At 47.2% G+C, this 26061-nt stretch overlaps 2 protein-coding genes across 2 annotated transcripts in view; one reads left to right on the forward strand and one right to left on the reverse strand.

Annotated features, from left to right (window-relative positions):
- LSS (lanosterol synthase) overlaps positions 1-5536 on the forward strand; it is an 83987-nt gene extending 78451 nt beyond the window's left edge. Inside the window, exon 22 of the mRNA XM_063933268.1 lies at positions 5033-5536. Coding sequence (XP_063789338.1) covers positions 5033-5179 — 147 coding nt within the window. The 3' untranslated portion in view covers positions 5180-5536. The remainder of the gene's footprint in view (positions 1-5032) is intronic.
- A 2950-nt stretch (positions 5537-8486) lies between these two features.
- On the reverse strand, positions 8487-9284 carry LOC134944010 (cyclin-dependent kinase 5 activator 1-like). The gene has a single exon (XM_063932554.1). It carries the CDS (start codon positions 9282-9284, stop codon positions 8487-8489), a length of 798 nt encoding a protein of 265 aa, XP_063788624.1.
- Between the last annotated feature and the right edge of the window lie 16777 nt (positions 9285-26061).

Here is a 26061-nt window from a genome sequence, read left to right on the forward strand (position 1 = left end):
ATCTGGGTTCTGTCAGATGTGGATCCTTGGGCGATAGAAATTGTATCCCAAGGCTACAAACTGGAATTCGAAGAAGTGCCTCCTCGACGATTTTTCAAGTCGGCTTTGCCAGCCTCTCCCCCAGAGAGGGAAATAGTTTTTGCTGCGATACAAAGCTGTGTCAACAGCAAGTGATTATCAAGGTTCCCCTAGTGCAACAGGGGAAGGGGTACTATTCAACTCTATTTGTAGTCCCGAAACCGGATGGCTGGGTCAGACCCATTCTGAATCTAAAATCCCTAAACCTGTATCTAAAATAGTTCAAATTCAAGATGGAATCTATCCGGGCAGTGATCTCCAGCCCGGAAGAGGGGGGGGGGATTTTATGGTGTCACTAGACATAAAGGATGCATACCTTCATATCCCCATTTATCCTCCTCATCAGGCATACCTGAGATTCACTGTACAGGACTGTCATTACCAGTTTCAGACGTTGCCGTTTGGGCTGTCCACAGCCTAAGGATTTTCACCAAGGTAATGGCGGAAATGATGGTGCTCCTACGCAGGCAAGGAGTCACACTTATCCCATACTTGGACGATCTCCTGATAAAAGTGAGATTGAGAGATCAGTTGCTGAAAAGCGTGTCACTCTCACTGAGAGTGCTGCAGCAACATGGCTGGATCCAAAATCTGCCAAAATCGCAGTTGATTCCACCGACTCGGCTATCATTTTTATGCATGAATCTGGACACGGAAAAGAAGAGGGTTTTTCTCCCAACGGAAAAAGCCCAGGAACTCCAGAGCATGGTCAGAGACCTGTTAAAGCCAAAAAGAGTGTCAGTTCATCAATGCACTCGAGTACTGGGAAAAATGGTGGCGGCCTACGAGGCCATACCATTCGGTAGGTTCCATGCGAGGACATTTCAGTGGGACCTTCTGGACAAATGGTCGGGGTCCCATCTACAAATACATCAGAAAATAAGCCTGTCTGCCAGGACCAGGGTGTCTCTCCTGTGGTGGCTGCAGAGTGCTCACCTTCTAGAGGGTCGCAGGTTCGGCATTCAAGACTGGGTTCTGGTGACTATGGACGCGAACCTCCGAGGATGGGGAGCAGTCACACAAGGAAGACATTTTCAGGGACTGTGGTCGAGCCAGGAGGCTTATCTACATATCAACGTGCTGGAATTAAGGGCCATATACAACGGCCTGCGACAAGCGGAGACTCTTCTTCGCGACCTACCTGTTCTGATTCAATCAGACAACGTCACAGCAGTGGCTCATGTAAACCGCCAAGGGGGGACAAGGAGCAGAGTGGCAATGGCGGAAGCCACCAGGATTCTTTGTTGGGCGGAAAATCACGTAAGCGCGCTGTCAGCAGTCTTCATTCTGGGAGTGGACAACTGGGAAGCAGACTTCCTCAGCAGACACGACCTCCATCCAGGAGAGTGGGGTCTTCATCAAGAAGTTTTTGCAGAGATAACAAGTAATTGGGGGCTTCCTCAAATAGACATGATGGCGTCACGCCTTAACAAGAAACTTCAGAGGTATTGTTCCAGGTCAAGGGACCCTCAGGCGGTAGCAGTAGACGCCCTGGTGACACCATGGATGTTTCCGTCGGTCTATGTCTTCCATCCTCTTCCACTCATCTCAAAAATACTGAGAATCATAAGACGAAAAAGAGTCCAGACAATACTCATTGTTCCGGATTGGCCTCGGAGGTCCTGGTATTCAGATCTTCAGGAAATGCTCACAGAAGATCCGTGGCCTCTTCCTCCCAGGGAGGACCTGTTGCAGCAGGGGCCCTGTGTGTTCCAAGACTTACCGCGGTTACGTTTGACGGCATGGCGGTTGAACGCCAAATCCTAGCTAGGAAAGGTATTCCGGGGGAGGTCATCCCTACTCTGATAAATGCTAGGAAGGAGGTGACGGCGAAACATTATCACCGTATCTGGAGGAAATATGTATCTTGGTGTGAAGCCAAGAATACTCCTACGGAAGATTTTCACCTGGGCCGTTTTCTTCACTTTCTGCAGACAGGAGTGGATATGGGCCTAAAGTTATTGCCGAAATTTGTACCTTAATAGAGCCTATCTATATTCTTTCAGAAGGAATTGGCTTCTCTCCCAGAAGTCCAGACTTTTGTAAAGGGAGTGCTGCACATCCAGCCTTCTTTTGTGCCTCCAGTGGCACCATGGAACCTTAACGTAGTGTTACAGTTCCTTACGTCACACTGGTTTGAACCTCTTCAAACAGTTGAGTTAAAATTTCTCACTTGGAAAGTGGTCATGTTGTTGGCCTTGGCATCTGCGAGGCGGGTGTCTGAATTGGCGGCTTTGTCTCACAAAAGCCCCTATCTGATTTTCCATGTGGATAGAGCAGAGTTGAGGACTCGTCCTCAATTTCTGCCTAAGGTGGTTTCATCGTTTCATATGAACCAATGTATTGTGGTGCCTGTGGCTACGGGGGACTTGGAGGATTCCAAGTCTCTTGATGTGGTCAGGGCCTTAAAGGTTTATGTAGCCAGGACAGCTCGGGTTAGGAAAACAGAGGCACTGTTTGTCCTGTATGCAGCCAACAAGGTTGGCGCCCCTGCTTCTAAGCAGACTATTGCCGCTGGATCTGTAACACGATTCAGCAGGCTCATTCTACGGCTGGCTTGCCGGTACCAAATTCGGTAAAGGCCCATTCCACTAGGAGGGTGGGCTCTTCTTGGGCAGCTGCCCAAGGTGTCTCGGCATTGCAACTTTGCCGAGCGGCTACTTGGTCGGGTTCAAACACTTTTGCTAAATTCTGCAAGTTTGATACCTTGGCTGAGGAGGACCTCATGTTTGCTCAATCGGTGCTGCAGAGTCATCCGCACTCTCCCGTCTGGTCTGGAGCTTTGGTATAATCCCCATGGTCCTTACGAAGTCCCCAGCATCCTCTAGGACGTAAGAGAAAATAAGAATTAAACCTACCGGTAAATCTTTTTCTTCTAGTCCGTAGAGGATGCTGGGCGCCCGTCCCAGTGCGGACTAAATTCTGCAAGACTTGTATATAGTTATTGCTTACATAAGGGTTATGTTACAGTTTTGATCAGTCTCGGGCTGATGCTGTTTTGTTTCATACTGTTAACTGGTTTGTATGTTCCAAGTTGTACGGTGTGGATGGTGTGGGCTGGTATGTATCTTGCCCTTAGATTAACAAAAATCCTTTCCTCGTACTGTCCGTCTCCTCTGGGCACAGTTCTGAGGTCTGGAGGAGGGGCATAAAGGGAGGAGCCAGTGCACACCCATCTAAAGTCTTTAGAGTGCCCATGTCTCCTGCGGAGCCCATCTATACCCATGGTCCTTACGGAGTCCCCAGCATCCTCTACGGACTAGGAGAAAAAGATTTACCGGTAGGTTTAAAATCTTATTTTTATACAGGGGCAGATTCAGTTGCACACTAGCGGCTACCGGGACCTTGCCCTGCGTGCATAAGTGCAATTCCGGCAGGCTGATTTCCGCTTGCACCTCCATAGGCTGCGAGCAGAAATATGGCAGGACATATCCCATATAGCGCAAAAAAGGAATAATAGAGGTGGATGCTTGAGCTGTAAGGATTTGTGCAGGCCTGGGGGTAGTCTGGGAGTTCCCTACAAACTCCAAACGGTAAAAATGCATTGAAAATGGTAAAGTGACTCCTCCCACTTTGGCGCTAATCCAATGCTACACTTCTTGCAGGAACTTCTATTTTCTCAATAAAATGTAATGTACTGGCTTGATGTGAATAAAATATGAATTTAATGCTACACAATGATTAAAAGTGAGACAAAAACAGAACCCAACATGGGAAATAGAGTCCTACCAAGATGATAATCGGAGCTGCAGGTGTTATGAATGCAAGGTATTTCCCGGGAACAATACCCTGCATGTGGCTCCGTCAGGCGTGTTCCCCAGTGGTCTCTTTCACAGTTAAGGATGTCCAGAAGCACAGGAAAGTACTGGAAAGCAGGTACCGATGCGTTTCGGGACATCAAAGTCCCTTTTTCAAGGCTTGAAAAAGGGACTTTGATGTCCCGAAACGCGTCGGCACCTGCTTTCCAGTACTTTCCTGTGCTTCTGGACATCCTTGACTGTGAAAGGGACCACTGGGGAACCCGCTTGACGGAGCCACATGCAGGGTATTGTTCCCGAAAAATACCTTGCATTCATAACACCTGCGGCTCCGATTATCATCTTGGTAGGACTCTGTTTCCCATGTTGGGTTCTGTTTTTGTCTCACTTTTAATCATTGTATAGTATTAAATTCATATTTTATTCACATCAAGCCGGTACATTACATTTTATTGAGAAAATAGAAGTTCCTGCAAGAAGTGTAGCATTGGATTAGCGCCAAAGTGGGAGGAGTCATTTTACCATTTTCAGTGCATATCCCATATAGCCACTGGGAGCCGTTCCACTGGCAGCTCATGTATCATCGAATCGGCCTACAGAATTTAATGTACATCTAGGGCGGGATTCATATCTTCTATTGCCCCCGATCTCCAGTCTAAAGTGACGGGAGATCGCGGGGCGATATTCTAATGACCCCCGTTTTGGCGCTGATCGCGCCCATAAGAGACGGGTTTAGCCGCTTAAAGCAGATAAACGCGACTAAAGACATGGGCGCGATCGTGAAAAGTCCAGTTTGGGCGTCCAAACGGGTCACTTTTCACACATTTCAGCTCGCCACCTCTGGGTGTGGCGAGCTGAAATGCTGATATTGCACCCATCGGCAGTAACATTTGAATACTGCCGGCGGGCGCGATGGGGGCGGGAGGGGGCAGAGAAGATTTGAATCCCGCCCGTAGAGTCTTTTCAATAAACTAAATTGTACTTGCCACATAGTCTATACCTATAGACCATAATCAAATGTGAACTTCTCATAGCACAGACTCTTGTCTGATTACTGGGTAAGTCCTACTGATTCTACTTGCATGTTTTAGAAGATATACGGCTGTCATTCTTACATGGACACCATCCTTGGTCACCAGTGTGATTTTCCACAGGCTGATCACTTACCATAATCTCATCTCATTTGTCCTTTCCAGGAGAATATATCAGGCGTGTTTAACAAGAGCTGCGCAATCAGTTACACCTCCTATCGAAACATATTCCCCATTTGGACCCTGGGACGATTTTCCCGTCTTCACCCAGACAGCCCTCTGGCTGGAGCTTACAAGACTAGACATGGATAAGCCCCAGCTGGTATCTGGACAGAACCTAGCAAAGTCTAACATCTTATCTACCTCCTAACCTCTGCAGCAGCATCAATTCCAGTTGTAATTTTCAAGAACTAATTTTCCCTTCTGTCAGACCCATTTTTAGTACTTTACGTCACTGTCAGTTTGTGCAATATTTAATATGAAGCAAGAAGATAACTTTAATTTTGTACATTAATGTAAATGTGGACATTTTGTATTGCTCAGAATAAATTCTTGGATCCGTTTTTAAATAATCCTAAATCTGAAACCCAGTTAATGTAGATGACATTACATAATCTGGTTACTGAATAGTGCATAGACAGGAAATGCAATAACACTACTGAATTTTTATCTCTGAAATAAAGATTTTATAGTAATTCTGTTTTGGGATATTTTTATTATCCAGTCATTTGGACTGTGTGAAGCATTATACAGATGGGTCCACGGTTATCTTGACTAGTTTTCTGCACCTAGGCACAACATGATTTATTAGCATAAACCATTCATCTATTGTTCTTAGCTGCAATACAATACAGAGAAAAATACAGTAGGGGATTAAGTCATTACAGCAGGGGATTAAGTTCGACTGGTCAGTCTCAGTTAATCCCATTAAAAGTCAAGATAAACGTGGACCCATCTGTATATAGGTTTTGTTACGAAACATACAGTACTTTCTCAGCCATTACTGCCCTACATTCAAGTTCATTATTTATTAACTTTTTTTTTCCATAGCGCAGCAAAGGGGGTATTCAGCATAAGACAGAATTGTGATGCGATTGCATCTGCCCCATAGTACGCATGCGCAGGACCTGCTCTGCGCAGCCGGGGAGATGTGATCTCCGTTATGCAAACGCCTCTGCCTGATTGAAAGGCAGAGGCGTTCGTGGAGTTGTAAGGGGTGGCAACGCAGCATTGGATGGGCGTGGCAATGAAAATGGGGCGGGGTTCAGGGTGGCCGCTTGACATCACACGTAGCCTGGCTGCGGAGGCAGGGGGGCTTTTACAAATCAGCGATGGTATCACAATTACATAGTGATCGCATCACTGCCGGGTATTTGCTTGCTGGGCGCCCCCAGCATGCGATCGCAGCCAGCTGCAGTTTTGCTAAAAACAGGACATAAGCTGGGTGATAACAGACAGACATAGAGGTAGGAAGGCCATGTTCGCAAGCTTACAAGCTATAGTTGGGGTATAGAATGGATCTAGGAGTGCGGGTACTGTCAATTTTAACCATGCCTTTAGCCTCATGCCCTGATCCTGCAGTAGCCCCAGTTTAGTTTTAGAGCTCAGGCATTGCAGCGCTTCTCAGCGTTTTTGCTGACATTAGTTTTCAATGTATTATGTATTATTTTCTACCATGACCACTGCGCGGTCAGTCTGGAGAAGTCTCACACAGCGCTGGATCATGAGATGTGCCTTTGAATCACTACATTCTAGTAAGCCTTTGCCACCTAAAAGGGGAATTTATTTAGGAAGTCCACAAGCGCTTAGCACTCCATTTTTTTTTTAACACAAAGGGGGTTAGGTAAAAGGTTTTGAGATTACGTACATGGGTGTAGCGAGGGTGGCTTCAATGGAGCGCAAGCTCCGGGCGCCGAAAAAGTTAGAGGGCGCGCTGCTGCCCACACCCTTCCCACAGGCCACTGTACTGGCAGCCACAGAACAGGAGAAGCAGGGGGCGCACACTGACTCGGAGACTAGGTAGGGAACAGGGCAGGCCAGAGGCGAGAGCAGGAGACACTGACAGCCGGCACATGCCGGAGCTCTGCCCACCCTCTTTATATGTCTCACTGTCTGCTTGTAGCTGTGCAGCAGGGTTACTTCTGTCCTGCCCAGGCTGCTGTGCCATCTCTGCCCCGGCTGCTGCAGCACTTCTCTCTACATTGATGTTGCAGCACCTCTCTCTGCCTCTCAGGAAATTCTGGGACATTATTTTCATTGAAGCATAGTGGGATTATTAGGTCTGGATATCCGTTCTAGGGTTAAGGCATTGGGGACTATGAAAGAGTATATGTGGGGGTGGTGGTGGGGCAATTTTGATGCAGTATTTTCATTGAGAGTTTAGGGAGGGTTTGGGTATGTGGGGGGTCACATTTGGGGCATTATTTTAATAGAGATATTTGGAGATTATCAGATTACCATGAGCTCCACAAGGTCTACAACCACCCTTGTCACCAATTTAGGATTTTTAAATAGTGTTTCTTTTCAAATGTAACATTCCACCACGTGTTGGCTAGGCCTCCAATTCAGTATAGGGGAGGGTGGCACCAAAACATGCCCTTGTTCCGGGCACCTTGGCGCCTAGCTACACCTCTGCTATCTCACATACAGTATTTCTGATATTTATGTATTTATCTTTTTATTTCATATCTATCTAAGGGCAGATTAGATGAGCCAAGATCTTCTTATCTGCCAATAATTTATATGTATCTAAGATGGTGCTACTCCCTAAACTTTTGTACACTTTCCATAATTCACCAGTTCTTCTCCCCTCTGCTATTTACAGACAGAAAAACTATCTCATTTCTTCCCTGGCTGTGGGACAATGTGTTCCCTCCCTCACACGCAGGTTCTTGACTCATTTCCCTGATGGTTTGTTGTAACAGTTTCACCGGGTTACTGCTAATCCTTACCGTACTCTTTTAAAAGAAGTGCTAGTATTGTGGGGTTGCAGGGGGAGGAGCTTAGAATTACAATGACAGTAGTTTGAGTGCCAAACTCCAGCTCATCTTGCAATCCCATGGTCCAGCGTCCCACAGCCTGCTTCAGAGAAAATGATTCAATGGTAAGTGACCAAAAAATCCTCTTTTTGCAAATTAAGCTGAAAGTTGTCAAAAAAGTCTGTCATGGCAAGTCTGACTGCGCATTTAGACTGTTCTAACTTAACAAAAAATTAATATTGCGTTGGTCCATGGTGGCTGTGCCACTACCAATTCATAAAGAACTGGTAACCCCATCGCCAAGGGGCCACGCCCGATAGCCATGCAATAACAGCCACGGGTGGGTTTCTTTGCCTTAGGTTCCCAAGCCTGAAATTGGGTTTCTTTGCCTTAGGTTCCCAAGCCTAAAATTGGGTTTCTTTTGCCTTAGGTTCCCAAGCCTGAAATGGGGTTTCTTTTGCCTTAGGTTCCCAAGCCTGAATTTGAGCTACTTTATGGTTCTCAAGCCAGAGCTGCAGAATTTTCATCAATGCTCACCACAATTACTGTTTACTGTTAGCCTCTACCACCTCTGATGGGAGGCTGATCCACCTTTGAGGCCGCACCGCCGGTTTTGGTAACGGGGCCTGTCCAGTATGATTTTAAGCTGATGTAATATCCTTCTGTCCACCCTCAGCTTTAAGATCCTCAAAGACCTGGGCAAAATACTGGGGGTCAGCATGGAAGCGGAGCATCTTTGCACTCATTAGGTTGATAACATAGAGGCAACGACTCCAAAAGGCTTCCTTCGAGCATTCAACAGGGAACGGCATCAGTGGGTAGGAGAGCTCACTGCCCACGTATGCATAGGATACATATAGACATGTTGATAGACTTGCGATTAGCTCCCACTCGCTGAGCAGCTCGGATGACATGACGTCTCGGCAGAGCATGTAGAGAAACACTAGATTGGTCGGAGTGATGAAACTGACATTCCGCCAGTATTGATAGAGGAAGTTGTCAACAGCGGTTATCCATAGAGCAATATATGTTGGTGATAACTCCACGAATTCTTTACACCTGCGGCAGAGGAACTCCATTAGACAGCTGAACAGGTCGCTGGTCGATGCCTGCACCGTATTGGATTTTGCAGGTGAGCGCACTTCCTGGTCTCTACCAGGTTCCTTGTCAGGAGCATCATGTGAGGCCTGTATTAAGGCTGGGAGATCCACACAGGATAGCATGGAATCCTTCCTGCTCTCAGTGATGAGGTGGGTAATGTTGGTTCCACCCATTTTGCCTTGCCTCCTCTTAGACATGAATCTCCTAAAGCGCGAGATGAGCGAACATCTCTCGGCAGGTCTTGCAGTCTCGCTGTTCTCAGTGCGATGGTTCCCACTTGAGTCCTCATCAGGCCGCCTCGCCTTGCGGCAGCACGGAAATGGCATACAGTTCCACATTCTTATTCAAGGAATGCCAGCAAGTCCGGTGTCTGTAATCTGTGGTGAGTCTGATTGTAAAACGTTATCCAATAGCTACGGTCTGTTTCCAGCACGTGACTGATGCTGCCCGGTTCAACACTAGGCAGCAATTGAGTCCAGCAGGTCGTAATCAGAGGTTTTCCCTGCTTACTGTGGCATTGTGACATCACTGTGATGCAACTGAGCTGGTGATTGTGATGCGTTGTTTATGCAAATGAGCTGGTGACTTTTGTGCCTTTATATGCAAATGAGCTACATGTAGGCAATTCAACAAGTGCTGAAAATTGGTGAAAATGTAGAAGGTATTATCCCCTCATTACAGCCCTGTAAGGGAGGGAATATATGTAAAATAAATAAATAATAAGATATTTTGAATAATCTGAGAGATAAATAATTAGTTGAAAATAAAACAAATACAAAATTATTTCCCTTCAGCAATGGATCCATAACGCTTCTCCTACTCTTTCTGTGTTTTAAGAAAAATTATTCTTCCTTTTTAATGTGAGATAAAGTCAGATGCTTTCATGTCTGTGAATGTAACGCTGAGATAATAGCGGGTCACTGGCTATGTCAGCTGGCACTGAAGTAATAATGTAACAGAAACTGAGGGTGTATGGCTGAATATTGGACATTTGGTGGATACATGTGATGGATGCTTATAGGCCCTACACACATGCCGATTTTTTGAAAGATATGAACGATCTCGTTCATAAATGAACGAGAACTCGTTCATATCTTTCAGTGTGGAGGCTCCAGTGATGAACGATGCGCTGCCCCGCGCTCGTTCATCGCTGGTCCCCCGTCGGCTGTGCATGCAGGCCAATATGGACGATCTCGTCCATATTTGCCTGCACGTCTATGGAGCCGGGTGACGGGGGGAATGAAGAAACTTCACTCCCCCCGTCACTGCCCCCCCGCCGCCGGGTCGCCCGTCGGCCGTATCGGCCATCGGGCACCTCGGCGGCACATCGCCATATGTGTAGGGCCCTTTAGAATCAGCACCTGATGTATTTTCTTAATAATCTTGTGCCTATCCTTGTTATGTAGTTTATTTTCTTATATAATGTAGTATTGGTAAAACTGACCCTGTAGGTAAGTGCACAGTGGATCACAGGCTTGTATCCTTCTAATGCGACACATAGGGGGTCATTCCGAGTCGTTCGCTCTGTATTTTTCTTCGCATCGCAGCGTTTTTCTGCTTAGTACGCATGCGCAATGTTCGCACTGCGACTGCGCCAAGTATTTTTGCTATGAAGATAGTTTTTTTACTCACGGCTTTTTCTTCGCTCCGGCGATCGTAATGTGATTGACAGGAAATGGGTGTTACTGGGCGGAAACACTGCGTTTTATGGGCGTGTGGATAAAAACGCTACCGTTTCCGGAAAAAACGCGGGAGTGGCTGGAGAAACGGGGGAGTGTCTGGGCGAACGCTGGGTGTGTTTGTGACGTCAAACCAGGAACGACAAGCACTGAACTGATCGCAGATGCCGAGTAAGTCTGAAGCTACTCTGAAACTGCTAAGTAGTTTGTATTCGCAATATTGCGAATACATCGTTCGCAATTTTAAGAAGCTAAGATTCACTCCCAGTAGGCGGCGGCTTAGCGTGTGTAACTCTGCTAAAATCGCCTTGCGAGCGAACAACTCGGAATGAGGGCCATAGTTCAGTGGCTGACTATGTTGCAGTCTGCTGTTTCCTAAAGCATGGCTGCAGGACACATCACACACTTACACTGTCACCCCATATCTATCTCCCTACCTTATATCTATATAGGTCATATCTATCTCATATCTATCTCCCTACCTTATATCTATATAGGTCATATCTATCTCCCTACCTTATATCTATATAGGTCATATCTATCTCATATCTATCTCCCTACCTTATATCTATATAGGTCATATCTATCTCATATCTATCTCCCTACCTTATATCTGTATAGGTCATATCTATCTCCCTACCTTATATCTGTATAGGTCATATCTATCTCATATCTATCTCCCTACCTTATATCTATATAGGTCATATCTATCTCATATCTATCTCCCTACCTTATATCTGTATAGGTCATATCTATCTCATATCTATCTCCCTACCTTATATCTGTATAGGTCATATCTATCTCCCTACCTTATATCTATATAGGTCATATCTATCTCATATCTATCTCCCTACCTTATATCTATATAGGTCATATCTATCTCATATCTATCTCCCTACCTTATATCTGTATAGGTCATATCTATCTACCTACCTTATATCTATATAGGTCATATCTATCTCATATCTATCTCCCTACATTATATCTGTATAGGTCATATCTATCTCCCTACCTTATATCTATATAGGTCATATCTATCTCCCTACCTTATATCTGTATAGGTCATATCTATCTCCCTACCTTATATCTGTATAGGTCATATCTATCTCCCTACCTTATATCTATATAGGTCATATCTATCTCCCTACCTTATATCTATATAGGTCATATCTATCTCATATCTATCTCCCTACCTTATATCTATATAGGTCATATCTATCTCCCTACCTTATATCTATATAGGTCATATCTATCTCATATCTATCTCCCTACATTATATCTATATAGGTCATATCTATCTCATATCTATCTCCCTACCTTATATCTATATAGGTCATATCTATCTTTCTACCTTATATCTGTATAGGTCATATCTATCTCATATCTATCTCCCTACCTTATATCTGTATAGGTCATATCTATCTCCCTACCTTATATCTATATAGGTCATATCTATCTCATATCTATCTCCCTACCTTAAATCTAAATAGGTCATATCTATCTCCCTACCTTATATCTATATAGGTCATATCTATCTCCCTACGATATATCTATATAGGTCATATCTATTTCATATCTATCTCCCTACCTTATATCTGTATAGGTCATATCTATCTCCCTACCTTATATCTGAATAGGTTATATCTATCTCATATCTATCTCCCTACCTTATATCTGTATAGATCATATCTATCTCCCTACCATATATCTATATAGGTCATATCTATCTCATATCTATCTTTCTACCTTATATCTATATAGGTAATTTCTCTTACGTCCTAGAGGATGCTGGGGACTCCGTAAGGACCAGGGGGTATAGACGGGCTCCTCAGGAGACATGGGCACTATAAAGATCTTTTAGTATGGGTGGGCACTGGCTCCTCCCTCTATGCCCCTCCTCCAGACCTCAGTTAGATTTTGTGCCCAGAGGAGAATGGGCGCACTACAGAGGATCTCTACTGAGTTTCTCTGATGAAGAATTTTTTTATTTTTTTTTATTTTCAGGGAGCACTGCTGGCAACAGGCTCCCTGCATCGTGGGACTGAGGAGAGAGAAGCAGACCTACTTAAGTGATAGGCTCTGCTTCTTAGGCTACTGGACACCATTAGCTCCAGAGGGATCGGAACGCAGGTCTCCCCCCGCCGTTCGCCCCAGACCCGCGCCGCCGTCCTCCTCGCAGAGTCGGAAGATAGAAGCCAGGTGAGTATAAGAAGAAAGAAGACTTCAAAGGCGGCAGAAGACTTCAGATCTTCACTGAGGTAAGCGCACAGTGGTAACGCTGCGCGCCATTGCTCCCACACATTACACACACTGACAGGCACTGATGGGTGCAGGACGCAGGGGGGGGGGGCGCCCTGGGCAGCAATATAAACCTCTGGACTGGCATTTTTAATATATGGGCTGCGGAGGCAGTAGATATATACATTCCCCGCCATTATTTGCACATTTGAGCGGGACCGAAGCCCGCCGCTGAGGGGGCGGAGCTTGGTCTCACAGCACTAACCAGCGCCATTTTCTCCACAGTGATCTGCAGAGAAGCTGGTTTCCCGGACTCTCCCCTGCTGAATGGTGATACAGGGCTGAAAAAGAGTGGGGGCACATGTAGGCGCAGTTAGTGTATATCACAGTTGATATACATAAAAGCGCTTTATCTGGGAATTGGTTCCAGTGTCAGTTGGCGCTGGGTGTGTGCTGGCATACTCTCTCTGTCTCTGCAAAGGGCCTTGTTGGGAACTGTCCCCTTATAGATATATCCCTGTGTGTGTGGGGGTGTGTCGGTACGCGTGTGTCGGCATGTCTGAAGCGGAAGGCTCATCCAAGGAGGAGGTGGAGCAGATGATTGTGGTGTCTCCATCGGCAACGCTGACTCGTGATTGGTATGATATGTGGAATATTTTAAATGCAAATGTGACCTTATTACATAAGAGAATGGACATAGCCGAGTCCAGGGAAACAGCAGGAAGTCAATCAATGGATTTGACTGGGTCACAGGGCCCGTCAGGGTGTCAAAAGCGTCCCCTATCTCAAATAGCAGACACTGATACCGACACGGATTCTGACTCCAGTGTCGACTATGATGAGGCAAGGTTACACCCAAATGTGGCCAAAAAGTATTCATTATATGATTATAGCAATAAAAGATGTTCTGAATATCACAGATGAACCCTCTGTCACAGACACGAGGGTGCGCATGTATAAGGAAAAGAAACCGGAGGTAACTTTTCCTCCATCTCATGAACTGAATGAATTATTTGAAAAAGCTTGGGAAACTCCAGACAAAAAACTGCAGATTCCCAAGAGGATCCTTATGGCGTATCCTTTCCTGCAAAGGACAGGGTACGGTGGGAATCCTCGCCCAGGGTGGACAAGGCTTTAACGCGTCTGTCCAAGAAGGTGGCGCTACCGTCTCCAGACACCGCAGCCCTCAAGGATCCTGCGGATCGTAGACAGGAAACTACCTTAAAATCTATTTATACACATACGGGTGCTTTGCTCAGGCCGGCAATATCATCGGCATGGGTTTGTAGCGCGGTTGCAGCGTGGACAGATACCTTATTAGCTGACATTGATACCCTGGACAAGGATACCATTTCACTGACTTTAGGTCACATTAAAGACGCAGTCTTATATATGAGAGACGCTCAAAGAGACGTGGGGCTGCTTGGTACCAGAGCCAACGCCATGGCAGTTTCGGCGAGACGAGCTCTGTGGACCCGCCAATGGTCGGGTGATGCAGACTCAAAGAAGCATATGGAGGCTTTACCTTACAAGGGTGAAGTTTTGTTTGGGGATGGTCTCGCGGATCTGGTTTCCACAGCTACCGCGGATTAATCTACATTTCTCTAACGTCCTAGTGGATGCTGGGGACTCCGAAAGGACCATGGGGAATAGCGGCTCCGCAGGAGACTGGGCACAAAGTAAAAGCTTTAGGACTAGCTGGTGTGCACTGGCTCCTCCCCCTATGACCCTCCTCCAAGCCTCAGTTAAGATTTTGTGCCCGAACGAGAAGGGTGCAATCTAGGTGGCTCTCCTGAGCTTAGAGTAAAAGTTTAAATAGGTTTTTTATTTTCAGTGAGACCTGCTGGCAACAGGCTCACTGCATCGAGGGACTAAGGGGAGAAGAAGCGAACTCACCTGCGTGCAGAGTGGATTGGGCTTCTTAGGCTACTGGACATTAGCTCCAGAGGGACGATCACAGGCCCAGCCATGGATGGGTCCCGGAGCCGCGCCGCCGGCCCCCTTACAGATGCTGAAGCAAGAAGAGGTCCATAAATCGGCGGCAGAAGACTTTCCTGTCTTCATAAGGTAGCGCACAGCACTGCAGCTGTGCGCCATTGCTCTCAGCACACTTCACACTTCGGTCACTGAGGGTGCAGGGCGCTGGGGGGGGGCGCCCTGGGAAGCAATGAATTTACCTTATTTGGCAAAAAATACATCACATATAGCTCCTGGGCTATATGGATGTATTTAACCCCTGACAGTTTTCCAGAAAAAAGCGGGAGAAGAGCCCGCCGTGAAGGGGGCGGGGCCTATCTCCTCAGCACACAGCGCCATTTTTCCCACACAGCTCCGCTGGTAGGAAGGCTCCCAGAATCTCCCCTGCATCCTGCAACTACAGAAACAGGGTAAAAAAGAGAGGGGGGCACTTGTTTGGAAAAATAACAGATATAAGCAGCTATAAGGGATAGACACTTATTGTAAGGTTGTCCCTATACATATATAGCGCTCTGGTGTGTGCTGGCAAACTCTCCCTCTGTCTCCCCAAGGGGCTAAGTGGGTCCTGTCCTCTATCAGAGCATTCCCTGTGTGTGTGCTGGGTGTCGGTACGTGTGTGTCGACATGTATGAGGAGGAAAATGATGTGGAGGCGGAGCAATTGCCTATAATGGTGATGTCACCCCCTAGGGAGTCGACACCTGAATGGATGGCCGTAATTAAGGAATTACGTGACAGTGTTGGCACGTTACAGAAAACTGTTGACGACATGAGACAGCCGGCAGCTCAGTTAGTGCCTGTCCAGGCGTCTCAAACACCGTCAGGGGCTATTAAACGCCCGTTACCTCAGTGGGTCGACACGGACCCAGACACAGACACTGACTCCAGTGTCGACGGTGAAGAAACAAACGTATTTTCCAGTAGGGCCACACGTTACATGATCACGGCAATGAAGGAGGTTTTGCACATCTCTGATACTGCAAGTACCACAAAAAGGGGTATTATGTGGGGTGTGAAAAAACTACCCGTAGTTTTTCCTGAATCAGATGAATTGAATGAAGTGTGTGATGAAGCGTGGGTTACCCCCGACAAAAAACTGCTAATTTCTAAAAAATTATTGGCACTATATCCCTTCCCACCAGAGGTTAGGGCTCGTTGGGAAACACCCCCTAGGGTGGATAAGGCGCTCACACGCTTATCAAAACAAGTGGCGTTACCGTCTCCAGAAACGGCCGCCCTTAAGGAGCCAGCAGATAGGAGGCTGGAAAATATCCTTAAAAATATATACACTCATACTGGTGTTATACTGCGACCAGCAATCGCCTCAGCCTGGATGTGCAGTGCTGGGGTGGCTTGGTCGGATTCCCTGACTGAAAATATTGATACCCTGGACAGGGACAATATATTATTGACTATAGAGCATTTAAAGGATGCATTCCTATATATGCGAGATGCACAGAGAGACATTTGCACTCTGGCATCAAGAGTAAGTGCGATGTCCATTTCTGCCAGAAGAGGATTATGGACGCGACAGTGGTCAGGGGATGCGGATTCCAAACGGCATATGGAAGTATTGCCGTATAAAGGGGAGGAGTTATTTGGGGGCGGTCTATCGGACCTGGTGGCCACGGCAACGGCTGGGAAATCCCCCTTTTTGCCCCAAGTCACCTCGCAGCAGAAAAAGATACCGTCTTTTCAGGCTCAGTCCTTTCGTCCCCATAAGGGCAAGCGGGCAAAAGGCCACTCATTACAAAAATTAAATAGAGGCGCTCATGTAGACACACACACCAAATTTTGAAAAAGTCACGGGTCACGTGACGAAACGCGTCAGGACTCCTCCCACTTTTCATCTCGTACTGAACACCGTCTACTAGGACGATTCCAGGACACAGCTACATCGCCCTGCATTTATCCACGGCACCCGAGAACGGCCGCATATCTGCTCCACACCCAGCCGCAGACGCTACGGGGCCACGATCACCGTCTCCACCGTTTTCAGCATCTTCCATCACGTTATCTGCCGGCGGACGGTGCACGTCCAGGTAGATTGAAAGGAAGTTTCTCACATCGCTGGACTATCCAGACGGCGTGTGAATTTACAGCATCACACACGCTGCCCCTCATCGTCTGCATAACACCAAATTGGGTGGATATCAGCAGGTGAACACAATACAACCAGCGGCTGGCTGCTACATTGTAACACGTTTAGTACCCTCCAGAATTATCATCGTTTGGGCACTTTTTGGACTTACCCGGGGACGCTCGGGTACACCAGCCCATATGGAGAGGTAATTTCATCTCTATTTAATCCATTCATGCGGGGAATCTGTATTATGCAGCTGTGACAATAATATTCCTAAAGGACTGCAACATATTGCCACCTGTCTGTATTCTCAGACTATCAATGTTCAGTGTAATTTTATTTACATATTATATTTATTGAAGCACATTCTATATGTGTGTTTTTGGTTATATATGGAACATTATTATTAAATAAATATATAGATTTATTATTATTAAATTTATTAATGTCTCTTGGTTGTTATTGAAACCATAAAAATTTGGTGTGTGTGTCTACATGAGCGCCTCTATTTAATTTTTGTAATCTGGTTAACCCTTTAGGAGTTTTGCACATCTCCTTATAGCGGCGTACGTGTTTCCACACCTCAAGTTCTGTGGTTTTTTTCATTTTTATATTGATATTTATTTATGAATTAACACAGGCGCAGCAAAAGAGTTTTCCTTCTTTTTCTAGTCAAAAGGCCACTCATATCTGCCCCGGGGCAGAGGAAGGGGAAAAAGACTGCAACAGACAGCTTCTTCCCACGAACAGAAGCCCTCCCCCGCTTCTGCCAAGTCCTCAGCATGACGCTGGGGCCTTACAAGCGGACTCAGGCACGGTGGGGGCCCGTCTCAAGAATTTCAGCGCGCAGTGGGCTCACTCGCAAGTGGACCCCTGGATCCTGCAGGTAGTATCTCAGGGGTACAAATTGGAATTCGAGACGTCTCCCCCTCGCCGGTTCCTGAAGTCTGCTTTACCAACGTCTACCCCCGACAGGGAGGCGGTATTGGAAGCCATTCACAAGCTGTATTCCCAGCAAGTGATAATCAAGGTACCCCTCCTACAACAGGGAAAGGGGTATTACTCCACGCTGTTTGTGGTACCGAAGCCGGACGGCTCGGTGAGACCCATTTTAAATCTGAAAGCCTTGAACACTTACATAAAAAGGTTCAAGTTCAAGATGGAGTCACTCAGAGCAGTGATAGCGAACCTGGAAGAAGGGGACTACATGGTGTCTCTGGACATCAAGGATGCTTACCTCCATGTCCCAATTTGCCCTTCTCACCAAGGGTACCTCAGGTTTGTGGTACAGAACTGTCACTATCAGTTTCAGACGCTGCCGTTTGGATTGTCCACGGCACCCCGGGTCTTTACCAAGGTAATGGCCGAAATGATGATTCTTCTTCGAAGAAAAGGCGTCTTAATTATCCCTTACTTGGACGATCTCCTGATAAGGGCACGGTCCAGAGAACAGTTAGAGGTCGGAGTAGCACTATCTCAAATAGTACTACGACAGCACGGACTTTTCAGTTGGATCTGCTAGACAAATGGTCCGGATCGCATCTTCAAATGCATCAGCGGATAACCCTGTCTCCAAGGACAAGGGTGTCTCTCCTGTGGTGGTTACAGAGTGCTCATCTCCTAGAGGGCCGCAGATTCGGCATTCAGGATTGGGTCCTGGTGACCACGGATGCCAGCCTGAGAGGCTGGGGAGCAGTCACACAGGGAAAAAATTTCCAGGGCTTGTGGTCAAGCATGGAAACGTCACTTCACATAAATATCCTGGAACTAAGGGCCATTTACAATGCCCTAAGTCAGGCAAGGCCTCTGCTTCAGGGTCAGCCAGTATTGATCCAGTCGGACAACATCACGGCAGTCGCCCACGTAAACAGACAGGGCGGCACAAGAAGCAGGAGGGCAATGACGGAAGTGGCAAGGATTCTTCGCTGGGCGGAAAATCATGTGATAGCACTGTCAGCAGTGTTCATTCCGGGAGTGGACAACTGGGAAGCAGACTTCCTCAGCAGACACGATCTTCACCCGGGGGAGTGGGGACTTCACCCAGAAGTCTTCCACATGATTGTAAACCGTTGGGAAAAACCAAAGGTGGACATGATGGCGTCTCGCCTCAACAAAAAACTGGACAGATATTGCTCCAGGTCAAGGGACCCTCAGGCAATAGCTGTGGACGCTCTGGTAACACCGTGGGTGTACCGGTCAGTGTATGTGTTCCCTCCTCTTCCTCTCATACCAAAAGTACTGAGAATCATAAGAAGGAGAGGAGTAAAGACTATACTCGTGGCTCCGGATTGGCCAAGAAGGACTTGGTACCCGGAAATTCAAGAGATGCTCACGGAAGACCCGTGGCCTCTACCTCTAAGACAGGACCTGCTCCAGCAGGGACCATGTCTGTTCCAAGACTTACCGCGGCTGCATTTGACGGCATGGCGGTTGAACGCCGGATCCTGAAGGAAAAAGGCATTCCGGATGAAGTCATCCCTACCCTGATCAAAGCCAGGAAGGATGTAACCGTACAACATTATCACCGTATTTGGCGTAAATATGTTGCGTGGTGCGAGGCCAGGAAGGCCCCTACGGAGGAATTTCAACTGGGTCGATTCCTGCATTTCCTGCAAACAGGACTGTCTATGGGCCTCAAATTAGGGTCCATTAAGGTTCAAATTTCGGCCCTGTCGATATTCTTCCAAAAAGAACTAGCTTCTGTTCCTGAAGTTCAGACGTTTGCCAAGGGAGTACTGCATATACAGCCTCCTTTTGTGCCTCCAGTGGCACCTTGGGATCTCAATGTAGTGTTGGGATTCCTAAAATCACATTGGTTTGAACCACTCACCACTGTGGACTTGAAATATCTCACATGGAAAGTGGTAATGCTGTTAGCCCTGGCTTCAGCCAGGCGTGTATCAGAATTGGCGGCTTTATCCTATAAAAGCCCTTACCTAATTTTTCATACGGACAGGGCAGAATTGAGGACTCGTCCTCAATTTCTCCCTAAGGTGGTTTCAGCATTTCACTTAAACCAACCTATTGTGGTGCCTGCGGCTACTAGGGACTTGGAGGATTCCAAGTTGCTGGACGTAGTCAGGGCCCTGAAAATATATGTTTCCAGGACGGCTGGAGTCAGAAAATCTGACTCGCTGTTTATCCTGTATGCACCCAACAAGCTGGGTGCTCCTGCTTCTGAGCAGACGATTGCTCGTTGGATTTGTAGTACAATTCAGCTTGCACATTCTGTGGCAGGCCTGCCACAGCCAAAATCTGTAAAAGCCCATTCCACACGGAAAGTGGGCTCATCTTGGGCGGCTGCCCGAGGGGTCTCGGCTTTACAACTTTGCCGAGCAGCTACTTGGTCAGGGGCAAACACGTTTGCTAAATTCTACAAATTTGATACCCTGGCTGAGGAGGACCTGGAGTTCTCTCATTCGGTGCTGCAGAGTCATCCGCACTCTCCCGCCCGTTTGGGAGCTTTGGTATAATCCCCATGGTCCTTTCGGAGTCCCCAGCATCCACTAGGACGTTAGAGAAAATAAGAATTTACTTACCGATAATTCTATTTCTCATAGTCCGTAGTGGATGCTGGGCGCCCATCCCAAGTGCGGATTGTCTGCATTACTTGTACATAGTTATTGTTACAAAAATCGGGTTATTGTTGTTGTGAGCCATCTTTTCAGAGGCTCCTTCTGTTATCATGCTGTTAACTGGGTTCAGATCACAAGTTGTACGGTGTGATTGGTGTGGCTGGTATGAATCTTACCCGGGATTCAAAATCCTTCCTTATTGTGTACGCTCGTCCGGGCACAGTATCCTAACTGAGGCTTGGAGGAGGGTCATAGGGGGAGGAGCCAGTGCACACCAGCTAGTCCTAAAGCTTTTACTTTGTGCCCAGTCTCCTGCGGAGCCGCTATTCCCCATGGTCCTTTCGGAGTCCCCAGCATCCACTACGGACTATGAGAAATAGAATTATCGGTAAGTAAATTCTTATTTTTTGCCTTTTGTTCCCCCACAGAAAAAGAAAACTCCACAATATCAGATGCAGTCCTTTCGGTCACATAAGTCCAGAAGAGGTCAGGGCTCCTCTTTCCTCGCCAGAGGTAAGGGTAGAGGTAAGAGAACACCTGCTTCGGCTAGTTTCCAGGAGCAGAAGTCCTCCCCGGCTTCTGCTAAATCCACCGCATGACGCTAGGACTCCAGTGAGGGAGTCCGCACCGGTGGGGGCACGTCTTCGACTCTTCAGCCAGGTCTGGGCTCGGTCAGACGTGGATCCTTGGGTGTTGGAAATTGTATCCCAAGGTTACAAACTGGAGTTCGAAGAGGTGCCCCCTCGCCGATTTTTCAAGTCGGCCTTGCCAGCCCCTTCCCCGGAGAGAGAAGTAGTATTAGATGCCATTCAAAAGCTGTGTCAACAGCAAGTGATTGTCAAGGTTCCCCTGGTCCAACAGGGAAAAGGGTACTATTCAACCCTGTTCGTGGTCCCGAAGCCGGATGGTTCGGTCAGACCCATTATTTTTTTATTTTAAATATATTTTTATTAAAGCAATATATGTAATACATACATACATTTTCACAGTAGGTCAAACCTATATCAAATAGGGGAACAGCGAAAGGGGAGTAAATAATAATACAACCGAGTCCCCAATCAAGAGACATTTTAAACACAATACAAACTACAATATTACACTTATATGGAACATGCCTCTCGGTGCTTCAGTAACCATTAGATTAGGAGCTGGTCTAGTCAGCTGACCCCGACGCATGCAGGTGAGGACAACAAACACAAAAAAAAAAAAAAAAAGGACCCCGTGCCCGTATGCCAACTTCCTCCCAGTCATCTACCGAGCTGAGAATGGCATTCAGTCCTATAGCACAATCGGCTGATCCCCCGCAATCGTTCTAGTCAAAAACCATTCTATGTTAGAGAAAGAGTTATGGAGCTGTGTCCTGACTGCTATCCCATACTTCAAAGAATCTCTGTATCTTAGTATCTTTGTCTAGCAAAATTCCTATCCATTCCATCCGAAAGAGATAAAATAATTTGGCCTTAAACAACGAAAGTGTAGGTGGGTCCCTAGCAATCCATACTTGCAGAATAGCCTTTCTGGCTGCTATACTAACTGCTAGCAGTAGCTTTCTACTTCCCTGAGAGAGACGTAGGTCCGGGGTGAATATACCAAAAAGCGCCCATTGTGGGCACAAGCTCCAATAATTCACTAGGTTAGTCGTTACGTAATTCCTTATCCTTATCCAAAACTGTTGAATCAGAGGGCATGTCCACAAGCAGTGATATAGGTCTGCCTGAGGAGAACCACACTTCCAACAATCATGTGTGTAAGTTATCCCTATGAGACATCGTCTATGAGGCGATAAATAAGTCCTGTGCAAAATATTGAGAGACATTTCTTTATACCTAGAAGAGGGAAACAGTTTACAAGCTTTTACATGGGCTGTAAGCAAGTCAGTCGTCTAGATCCCCGGGAGACATTCCGTCCAGGACCGGATACCTCCCTGTCCCATAGAGTAGTCTAGAACAGTCCGAAAGTATCCATATGCCATTGATATTGCCTTACTAACTCTAGGGGCTTGTTGCAGTAGTTTATCTATCGGATTGTTCCAATCCATAGGTGAGAAACAGCCAATAGTAGCAGAAACATGGGTGGTCATTCCGAGTTGTTCGCTCGTTATTTTTTTCTCGCAACGGAGCGATTAGTCGCTAATGCGCATGCGCAATGTCCGCAGTGCGACTGCGCCAAGTAAATTTGCAATGCAGTTAGGTATTTTACTCACGGCATTACGAGGTTTTTTCTTCGTTCTGGTGATCGTAATGTGATTGACAGGAAGTGGGTGTTTCTGGGCGGAAACAGGCCGTTTTATGGGTGTGTGCGAAAAAACGCTACCGTTTCTGGGAAAAACGCGGGAGTGGCTGGAGAAACGGAGGAGTGTCTGGGCGAACGCTGGGTGTGTTTGTGACGTCAAACCAGGAACGACAAGCACTGAACTGATCGCAGATGCCGAGTAAGTCTGGAGCTACTCAGAAACTGCTAAGAAGTGTCTATTCGCAATTCTGCTAATCTTTCGTTCGCAATTTTGATAAGCTAAGATTCACTCCCAGTAGGCGGCGGCTTAGCGTGTGCAATGCTGCTAAAAGCAGCTTGCGAGCGAACAACTCGGAATGAGGGCCATAGTGTTGGGCTAGTAGAAAGGCCACAGGATAGGCCAGTAAAACTGGATGCCCTGCAGTTGCTTCCTGGAACGTGAGCGGCCTCAAGCTTTGCGAATCCACCAAATGAGCTATCTTGGAGACACCCCCCATCCGCCAGATCAGTGGCGTAACTACTGCCCCCGCAGTCCTCGCGGTGGCTTGGGGGCGAGGGGCTGCGGGGGCGCCACTGACTTAGAACAGATTGTCATGCGGACGAGCGTCCGCATGTCAATCTGCGGTCTCCTTCCCTCCGCTGCTGTGTTGGAGGACACGGAGGGCACCTCGCGCGCCTCTCCAGTGTCCCTTCTGGCTCTCCGGCCGGCCTAATAAAAGAAGTGCCGTTCGTGAGCTCTGATTGGCTCACGAACTGGCACTTCCTTTATTAGACCCGTAGGAGAGCCAGGAAGGACATGGGAGAGGCGCGCGCTGTGTCCTCCGTGTCCCTCCAACACAAAGGAGCGGCGTGGGGGGGGGGGGGGGATAGGGGAGCAGGCACTGTGGGGGAATATCTGGCACTGAGGGCATGTACCTGGCGGCACTGTCGGAGAATATCTGGCACTGGGGGCATATACCTGGCACTGTGTGGAGGAATATCTGGCACTGGGGGCATATACCTGACACTGTGGGGCAATATCTGGCACTGGGGGGAGCAGGCACTGAGGGGGCATATGTGGCACTGTGGGGGAATATCTGGCACTGGGGGCAAATACCTGGCACTGTGGGGGAATATCTGGCACTGGGGGGAGCAGGCACTGAGGGGGCATATGTGGCACTGTGGGAGAATATCTGGCACTGGGGGCAAATACCTGGCACTGTGGGGGAATATCTGGCACTGGGGGGAGCAGGCACTGAGGGGGCATATGTGGCACTGTGGGGGAATATCTGGCACTGAGGGGGCATATGTGGCACTGTGGGGGAATATCTGGCACTGGGGGCAAATACCTGGCACTGTGGGGGAATATCTGGCACTGGGGGGAGCAGGCACTGAGGGGGCATATGTGGCACTGTGGGAGAAGATCTGGCACTGGGGGCAAATACCTGGCACTGTGGGGGAATATCCGGCACTGGGGGGAGCAGGCACTGAGGGGGCATATGTGGCACTGTGGGGGAATATCTGGCACTGGGGGCATATGTGGCACTGGGAGCACGGCCCTACCAACAAGCACTACCCCCTAGCAACGAGCATGACACCCAGTGCATGAAACCCCTGGCAATGAGCATGACACCCTGAGCATGAAAATCCCTGGCACCGTGCATGGAACCAAGAGCATGAAACCCCTGGCAATGAGCAGGTAATTTAAAAGTAATTAGAAGACTTACTGTAGAACTTAATGTGTAATGGACATTACGATGTGTGGCATAATGTATCACGGAATTTGCGGTGTGTGTCATAATGTGTCAGGCATTACGGTATGTTGTATACTATATCACGATCATTGTGGTATGTGGTATAATGTCTCAGGGTCATTGCGGTGTGTGTCATAATGTGTCACAAACATTGTATGTGCTATAATGTATCAGGGGCATTGCAGTGTGTAGCATAATGTATAATGGGCATTGCGATTCCTGTCATAATGTGTCACAGGCATTACGGTGTATGGCATAATGTGTCGGGGGCATTACAGTGTGTGCATATTGTGTCATGTGCATTATTGTGTGTGGCATAATGTCTAAGGCCATTGCAGTATGTGGAATAATGTATACTGGGCATTACTATAAGGAGGAAAAATGACAAATAATGTAAGGGGCATGAATCAGGATTATTTTTCTTTCCTGTGGTGGCTAACGTCTGGGCATGCAGGTTGCAAAACTGGGGTATAAGGTAGTCTTTTCCTGCAATGCCACGCCCCTTAATGCGAAGCGACACCCATTTCAACGAAGTCACACCCCCTTTTTGGCGGCGCGCACCTTCGACGCGCGCATATTTGTCCCTGTACTACTACCAATTATGGGGGGGGCGCCGGAGAGTTTTTTGGCTTGGCGGAGAAAAATTTCTAGTTACGCCACTGCGCCAGATGTTGAATGGATAATGTGCCCTACCCTCCTGGAAGTCTGGATTAGCCATGAACAGTGATTTGTGGGAATTCAGATCTAGTTTATTACGCATATCAGTCCATAGTTTTTTAATGTTCCACAATAATGGATTCCTCCTCCACTCTCCGGACACCTCCCGAGCATGCAAATGCAAAAAGGCGACCAGGTCCCCCCCTTGTAAAAATTCTCTATCTAAGTCAGTGTTTGTGTAGTTGTTGTCATTGTGTACCCAGTCATGCAAATACCGTAGTTGAGCGGCATGGGAATACCAAAGAACATTAGGAACATTAATTCCCCCATTCTCCGTGGTTTGCTGTAATTTAATCAACGCTATACGTGGTTTTCTTCCCTGCCAAATAAAGCGTATAAAAAGAAAACTGATGCTTTGAACATCTTTGGGTAGGAGCACATGAGGCATGGCCTGTATAAAGTACATCAGTTGGGGGAATGATATCATCTTTATCAAATTCGCTCTCCCCATGTATGATAAAGGCAGAGATTTCCAGGAGTCAAGTTCTGCCTCAATTTTTCTGATAGCCGAGGTAAAATTTAGGGTGTAAAGTCACTCCGGTTGTCTCGATATTCGAATCCCCAAATAGGTGAGCTGATCTGAGCTCCATGTCAGTGGTAAACCCCCCACCCCGTTTCTCAAAAACGCACCACTCCCCAGTCGTAATGCCACCGACTTCGACCAGTTAACATTGAAGCCAGAAATATGTCCATACACCTGCAGTAGATTGAATATATGAGTCAAGGAAGTCACCGGATCTGAAACATACAGCAGTAGGTCATCAGCAAATGCGGTAAGCTTTAGCTCTCGGCGACCTATCCGAATGCCATGAAACTGAGTGTCAGTCAATAGCAAACGATGGAGGGGATCTATGGCCAAATTGAACAATAAGGGTGACAAGG

The sequence above is a fragment of the Pseudophryne corroboree genome, chromosome 7, assembly GCF_028390025.1.
Source record: "Pseudophryne corroboree isolate aPseCor3 chromosome 7, aPseCor3.hap2, whole genome shotgun sequence".
NCBI classification, from domain to species: Eukaryota; Metazoa; Chordata; class Amphibia; order Anura; family Myobatrachidae; genus Pseudophryne; species Pseudophryne corroboree.

Excerpts from the sequence above, each read along its gene's own strand:
- LOC134944010 (XM_063932554.1), bottom strand. The coding sequence starts at position 9,284 with ATGTGGAACTGTATGCCATTTCCGTGCTGCCGCAAGGCGAGGCGGCCT.